Source organism: Colossoma macropomum, unplaced genomic scaffold (genome assembly GCF_904425465.1).
Source record: "Colossoma macropomum unplaced genomic scaffold, Colossoma_macropomum, whole genome shotgun sequence".
Lineage (NCBI taxonomy): Eukaryota > Metazoa > Chordata > Actinopteri > Characiformes > Serrasalmidae > Colossoma > Colossoma macropomum.
Genome location: NW_023494794.1, coordinates 21,647,919 through 21,655,572, shown reverse-complemented (window position 1 = coordinate 21,655,572; position 7,654 = coordinate 21,647,919). Strand labels below are relative to the sequence as shown.

Below are 7,654 nucleotides of genomic sequence, written 5' to 3'. Positions count from 1 at the left end.
GAAAAGAAAAAGAGGGAAACTGTATCAATGTAGACTCAAATAAAGTAACTCTTAGAAAACTTTGTATGTTGTTGAGTGCAATAAACAGACCTTATGTGCAATAAGACTCCAGCCGCCCTTGTACCTCTGTCTGTGAAAGGGTCAGCTCTGGCCTTTCATTAGTCGCAAGCTAAAATATGCGAATGACCTTTAAGTAGCTGCACGATGTTCTAAGTGTGACTAATTACCAGCAATGTGACAAATGATTGGCAAATCGCCCTCACGAGCACCGTTACTGCCCGTCATATTTAATAGATCAGCCTCCACTGTGTGCAGGACTAAGTGAATGCAGTGCACCAGCACCCTCTGTCGTTAACTTGGATTCAACACCAGTCACTGAACCGTCCGGTCACAGGAAGAAAAACACAACTATGCTATAAATGTTCAGGCATTGTTATGTTTGCTGTGTTTAAAAATGTATCTGGACACAATCGGATCATGGGGCATCTCATTTCTAATTTTGTGTATCGTTAAACCCACAGCATTTAATACACACCGACAGGCCACTTCATTAAGTACAGCTCCTTGTCCTTTTTACAGGACAATTACAGACTGTAGTCCATCTGTTTCTCTGCACATTTGTTTGCCCCCTTTTACCCTCTTCTACAATGGTCAGGACCCCCACAGAGCAGGTATTATTTGGGTGGTTAATCATGGTGGTGGTGTTGTGTTAGTCGCGCTGGTATGAGTGGATCAGACACAGCAGTGCTGCTGGAGGTTTTAAACACTGTGTCCACCTACTGTCCACTCTATTAGACACTCCTACCTTGTTGGTCCATCTTGTAAACAAAGTCAGAGACAGTAGCTCTGCTGCTGCACAGTTTGTGTTGGTCATCCTCTAGCCCTTCATCAGTGGTCACAGGACGCTGTTAGCTGGATATTTTTGGTTGGTGGTGTTTAAAAACTCCAGCAGCACTGCTGTCTGATCCACTCAGACCAGCACAACACACACTAACACACCACCACCACCACGTCAGTGTTACTGCAGTGCTGAGAATGATCCACCACCCAAATAGTACCTGCTCTGTGAGGGTCCATGGGGGTCCTGACCATTGAGGAACAGGGTAAAAGGGGCTAAAAAAGTATGCAGAGAAACAGATGGACTACAGTCTGTAACTGTAGAACTACAAAGTGCACCTATATGGTAAGTGGAGCTGATAAAATGAGTGAGTGTAGAACCAAGAAGGTTATAATGATATGGTTGATCAGTGTAAATATTCACATACAGTGCACTCTACAAATATTGGCACCCCTGGTAAACAAAAAATATGAGCCGTAAAAAAACGCTTATCCTTTTGATCCTTCATCCAAAATATTAAGAAAAATCTAGCCTTTATTTAAAGTACAATAATTCAACGACAAAACCTAAATCTTATCAGGAAATACCTTTTCTCAAACCTGTGGTACACAATTGTTGTTATCCCTAGAAGTTTTGTGAAATCTACTTGAAGTATATTCCCATTCATATTCTATGTTTGTAAGTTCACCTGAACAATTAAGAACACAAATGTTCAGCCATGACTTCCTGTTTCACTGGGGAATATATATGAGATGAAACACAGGCCAAATTCCCTCAGTCCTTATGGGAAAGACCAGAGAAAACAGCTATAATGTACAACAAAAGGTTGTTGAGCTGCACAAATCAGGAAATGGCTATAAGAAAATTGCTAAACAGTTGAAAATGCCCATTTTCACTTTTAGGGCAGTAATTAGGCAGCAAAAGGAGATGTTATAAAGGCAGACTGGACACACTACATATTGAAAATGTTACATTTAGTTGTTGAGGCTTTGTGGAATTTTTAGTTGTTTTTTTGCTTTTGTCTGATGCGTAAAAATGAATACTGGAAATCAGATGAAAGGATGTCTCTTCTGCACAGTGCTGTAGTTACATAGCAGTTTACTGTCAGCTAACCTGGATATCATTTACTGGATGCCCCAGATTGTTTTGTTTCAAATTTGAAAAGCATTATTTGAAGCATACTGACGATTGTAGTAGTCGGTCTGTTTGCTCCTTTGGATCAAACTGATTAGAAACTCTGACTAAAAATTAAGACATTGGCTCTTCACTGCCCTCTGGTGGAGCAGAGGGTTCAGACATCTTATGGTTATTAAATATGAGCATTTTTAACATTAGAGAGAATTCATCTTCTGCTGCACCTCCTCCATACGAGTGAAGAAACGTAAGGACTCCAGCTTTTTAATTTAGGTTTGTTTTTATTTGAAGGTTAAAGTTAATCCCATGCTGTGTTTCAGTAAGAATACAGACGGTGCTTGTTGGCTCCGGTCAGAATATCCAGTAGTACAAATCAGATTCAAGTTACACATACTGAACGGATGAGAGAGAGAGGACAAAAAAACAAAAAAAAGAGAAAGAAAAGGAGGACAGACCTAGAGAGCAAGCGAGAAGGCGGGACCAAGAGAGGCAAAGCAGAGGGCAAAGAAGTCACATGGACGAGATGATGCTTAAAAAAATGAAGGAAAAATGGATCATTTTTAATTTGAGGGAAAAAAAACAAACAAAAACACACCAGTAATGCTTTCTTGCTCATGGTTTGCACTTAAACCAAGTGAGACAGAGCGCTGAAGAGTTCCCCTGTTTATTTCCTCTAACAAAGCCAAATACTGCAAGCCATTCGCTAAAAATAGATAAGAGACGGAGGACGACGAGTTTATATATAACGCTGGAGCAATGTTCTGGTAAGATAATGCATAGAGGGCTATGAGCACAAACCCACGGGATGCTGGGAATGCGTTCAAGGCATTGAGACGTTCATGATGCATCCGAGAGCCTAAACCTGCTTTAAAAGCCACACAGCAGGCCAGTCAGAGACAGAGGGCACTTAAAAAAAACAAACTAAATCCATCCCTTTAAAAACAAGCAGGAGAATAAAGGCCCTTTCTGGGTTTCCTCTTCCAGAAGAGAGAGCTGAGATTTACCACTGACGTGACCATCCCAACCACCAAGAGACAGCAGGCGATGCACAATTACAGAAGAAATAATTCTTCCAATCACACAACTGCGAATTCAATCTGGCAAGCGATACTGTACCGCCACGGCAGGCCGAGTTAAAAGCAAAGCGAGATATAAAATAAAGCCTGTATGCACACAAGACTCTGTGGGAAGCATTGCGACAGGTAAGGAATCGAGGGGGAAATTCTCTGCAACACCTGTTCTCTCTGGTGGACAAATTCACATGTGGATCTGACTGAGCCAAGTCAAAGGAGGGTGAAAGAAAGAAAGAAAGGAAAAGAAAAAGGGAAAAAACAACATTTAAAAATGCCCAGGGCGTAACCCGAAAGAGCACAAAGCTGGACAGAGACATACCAGACAAAAGAGAGAGAGAATGATGGAAAGAAAGAGTGAGCGAGCAAGCGCCAGAGAAGAGAGTGGCTTCAGAGCTCTTTCTGTGACACCATGGACACCTGAGGGGGGCAGGGACGAGAGGGATATATACGATAGAGAGACAGAGAGAGATAGAGAGATAGAGAGAGAGAGAGAGAGAGAGAGAGAGATTCATGTTGGCTGTGATGTCTCACTGGTTCTCATCTTCAACATCTTGCAGTGCTTCTTTATTCTGTTCTTCACCTGAGAGAGAGAGAGAGAGAGAGAGAGAGAGAGAGAGAGAGAGAGAGAGAGAGAGAGAGAGAGAGATAACAATTACTGTAAATGGTGGGGTGGGCTGTAGGGGTGGGATTAAAAGAAAAAAGAAAAAAAAAACAAAACAAAAAAAAAAACAAAAAAAAACAACAATTCTACATTGTTGCACAAAATGTCCAACAGTCGTTCAGATTAGCCTTTAACTGAAATGCGTCCTAGGGCTGCATGATAAATTGTGTTTTTTCATGGTTACTGTCATACTAGTGTTTGAAATGAACACATCATTAAGAGCTGTGACAACCAATAAAATGACCTTCCATGCGTGCACTGCTCTACTGTACTTTAAGTGCTATAGCAGTGCTGTACTTGTCTTAGCCAAACTCTGCTCTCACACATACAGAGTGACTTAACCACTCTGCTATAGAGCCAGTTACAAGGCAAGTGCAGGTGCACACCCTTAACTAATATGTAAAAGTAGTTCAAACGTGATGGCTATCATTAATCCCAGTGTTGTGCATCAGCATATGGATCTTTCAAGGAATTAAAATGTTTTGTAGGCCTACACTGTGAGCAAGTACTGCATAAAGGAGCATTTTCTGATTATATCATGAGTACTAATAGAACACTGAACAACTGCATGAATCATAAGAGATTTAGGGCACTTAGAGAGCATCTGTAAACAAGAAGAAAAACAACAAAAACCAACAACCACCAACAATCAGTGTATAATAAGAATGTATAATAATAATAATAATAAGCTGCCTGGATATCAGCCCATATGACATTTTATTTCATTCATTAATGTCACTTTTGCAAATATTTAATTCAAAAATTATACTTTTATAAGAACTAATAGTATATAATGTAATCAGTTTTTATTTTTTGATTATGATGTAAAAATAGAGAACTGAATATCATTTTGCACGTAGTTAGTGGTGGTTATTATTATTACACATTCTTATTATACAGCAGTTGTTGTTGTCATAGCTCAAGTATAATGACATCGGATCATAGGACCCCTTCTGATTCCCACCCTAATGTAAAATCTAACGGCCTGGTCAAAAGCTCTCAAACAAGGCCATTTGCCAAATTCTGAATAATTATAAAGCATGCAGTTGATCAGTGTTCTTTAAGTACTGACGATATTCACAATGTGCTTAGAAAAGCTATTGTTTATAATGATAATGATAAAATATTGCCATATTGCCCACCTCTCTGTGTAATACTGGGGAGTCCAATCTTATTAAAAAAAAATGGCCGGTGTAGTTTTGTTGGAATGAAAAGCAGATACATGGACTTAGTCTTAATTGACCATACATCAGATTAAACAAGTGGAATTAGGTGCTTTTCTGCCCGATTCAAATGTAAACTTGTAGCCACAAGAGCTTTTTGCAGATAAGACTGGACATCACAGTGCATCAAAAAGTCTTATAGAACTGTTATATTATATAGTACTTCATCTCACCCACCCTAAAGGTTATGGCATTCTATAATTACATTTCTATGCACGTGTCGCAAAAACGACAAACAGGTCCTCGATGCAATTAGACACATTCTCACTTTAGAACGTGCAATACAGACGCACCACACAGTGGCTCCAGAACAGCAGGCATTTTCAGAACTTGCTGCACATAATCAGGCTTAACTAACAGGCAGTGCTGTGCTGCATGTGTGGAAATGAAGCATGGGTGTCAAACTGAGCCCCTCAAGGCCGACCACCTCACTTAAGCTCACATTTAATTTTACCAGTCGTAGATCTCCGTTAGGACTCGGAGCCGTGAGCTGCTTGGCAGCGTAACCATAGCGACTGCATGGCTGACTGCCACGCAGCAATGTGTGGTAAGGAATTAGCAAAGTGCGACAAAAGGCCCAGAAACAAGGGGGACGAGAATAGCAACCGGTGACGTAGCGCTCGTTAGGCTAGCAGCTGGGTGACAATTGCACGTTGCCCCACTGACTGTGTGCGGAGTGTTAGCAGAGAAAAGAAGGCAAGACTTCAGGTGAGAGTGCAAGTGCAGCTCTGTTGTGTTGGTTTCTGAGCAACTCCAGTGAGAGTGAGGATTCATTCACACAAACATTCAGATTCCACCTCAAAACACCATGCAAACCATACAAAAAGGTTCCAACTGTACACTGAACTAGGGATGTAACGATATGCTTTCAGGTTCAACTTAATTTTTTAATTCTGAGGGCAAAAATAGATTGTTTTCGAAATGTCTGGAGTCTACAGAGCTCTTATTAAATACTATGCAGATGGGCTCAAATAAATAAAAGTTCTCAAATAAAACTTTTTCTTAGCTACTGCAGCTCTACCCTCTTATAAAATATACCTCAAAAGTCACAAGGCCTAGAATTTATAAGCAAAAACTAACGGCCTGGCCATTCGAAACTATCCTGTAGCTGCTATTATACTCTGCCTTTTAATGAGTGCTCTCTGCGGGATTTTTACTTTCTCACTGATTTTTTTTCTTTCTCCTCCTGATGGTCTCCTGGTTAGAGCACAGAGTCGAAGTTTTACCACCCAGACCATGTAAAAAGGTTGAGTCATTCTTCAAAAGCACTGGACGGTTTTTTTTTTCAATGTGAAGCCATCTATCTGAGAAAACATGGAGATGTGTATTCAGACAGGACAAAACTTATCAGAGCACACACTGAGTTTGGTTTAAAAAACAAATTTAAAAAAATGGCAGAAAAACCTAACCCTGTTCTCAGGGTACCTTAGGTGGTCCGTTTTGTTCCAACCCAACTCGTCTCACATAGGGATGAAGGAGATCCATCTGGGGGGGGCCCTGAGAACCAGGTTGATTACCACTGCCACCCTGATCTGAGCATTTATTTTTGCTTTTTTGCGATACTGTATTGAAATGGTTCCACCTTCACAGTAAACCAGAGTGATAAACAGTCAGGAGTTCAGAGTGCAGACAAGCTTGGAGCCAGTGCCATCGTGAACGCCTTTAAGGGCAAATCAACAAATCTCCACTTGGACACACAGCAGGATGCAGTGAAGTTAGTGAGAATCGCAGAAGTCAGCGGGTGTACGGGCGAGCAAGTGAGAGAGAAGGTGAGAAAAGACACAGAAAAAGGAGGAGATGACTTACAAAGAGGAGCTCTAGAGGGAATAAGGGGAGGGGTGGGCTGTCCTTATGAATCTACACCAGCAGGATGGAGGAGAGAGAGATGTTAGAGCACTGGGAGCATGAGTTAGAGATGGAGAGAGAGAAGCAAAACCTGCTTATGGAGGGGGAAAAAAGAAAAGTAGAAAGAAAAAAGACAAAAAAAGGAGAAAAAGAAAAAGACAGGAAAAAAGAGAAACACAGTGAGAAAAAAAAGTAAAAATTAAGAGAACCATAATAATAAACTAAAAAAATAAAATAAAAAAATAAGACAAAAAAAGAAAGCAAGGAAAAAAAATTAAATACATAGGAAAAAAGAGAAGAAAAGAAAGAAAAAAATTAAAAGGAGAAAAAATGATAAAGAAACAAACAGAAGGAAGAAAACTGGCTGGTTAGGACAGAAATTAATTGAAGAATTAGCATTTAGGGAGAAGACAGAGGAGGGGCCAGAGGAGCCCAGCCAATCAGAAAAGAGCTGATAACTCTCTCTGGAGCCACACTCAACCTGAAATCCTCAAGAATACAGAATGTGTGCATTCAGACGGCCCTATTCAGAGTCATGAACTCCTAATCAGCTAAATTTCTGAAATGATCTAAAGAACTGGTTTACAAAGTCAATAATACAAATGGTGAACTGAGGCAAGTTATATGTTACCCAAGTTTACCAGTTGTGACGCAGCACCAACCAGAAGATTCTCTGACTCTACATAAACACACTAGACCAAATGCAACAATGGTAAATATATCACTACTACTACATTTACGTGTATTGTCTGATCAAGTACCTCTTAATCTGAGAAACTGGCCTAAACAAAGACATTTACTTGAAATTATTCCATTCATAGTTCTGTTTACAAGCACAGTCTGACTTCACTAACGTTAATGTGAAACTCTCCTTCGTGGA

At 40.3% G+C, this 7,654-nt stretch overlaps 1 protein-coding gene across 2 annotated transcripts in view; it reads right to left on the bottom strand.

Annotated features, from left to right (window-relative positions):
- Positions 1 to 2,233: 2,233 nt before the first annotated feature.
- The window catches only part of ywhae2 (tyrosine 3-monooxygenase/tryptophan 5-monooxygenase activation protein, epsilon polypeptide 2), a 33,735-nt gene continuing 28,314 nt past the window's right edge, over positions 2,234 to 7,654 (bottom strand). The window contains exons 6-7 of one of the 2 annotated variants that reach the window (XM_036580579.1): positions 6,736 to 6,786; positions 2,234 to 3,625 (exon numbers count right to left, since the gene is read on the bottom strand). In XM_036580579.1, the coding sequence (XP_036436472.1) occupies positions 6,779 to 6,786 (8 nt within the window). In that variant the 3' untranslated portion in view covers positions 2,234 to 3,625; positions 6,736 to 6,778. The remainder of the gene's footprint in view (positions 3,626 to 6,735; positions 6,787 to 7,654) is intronic. The other variant, XM_036580578.1, reaches the window with a different exon arrangement.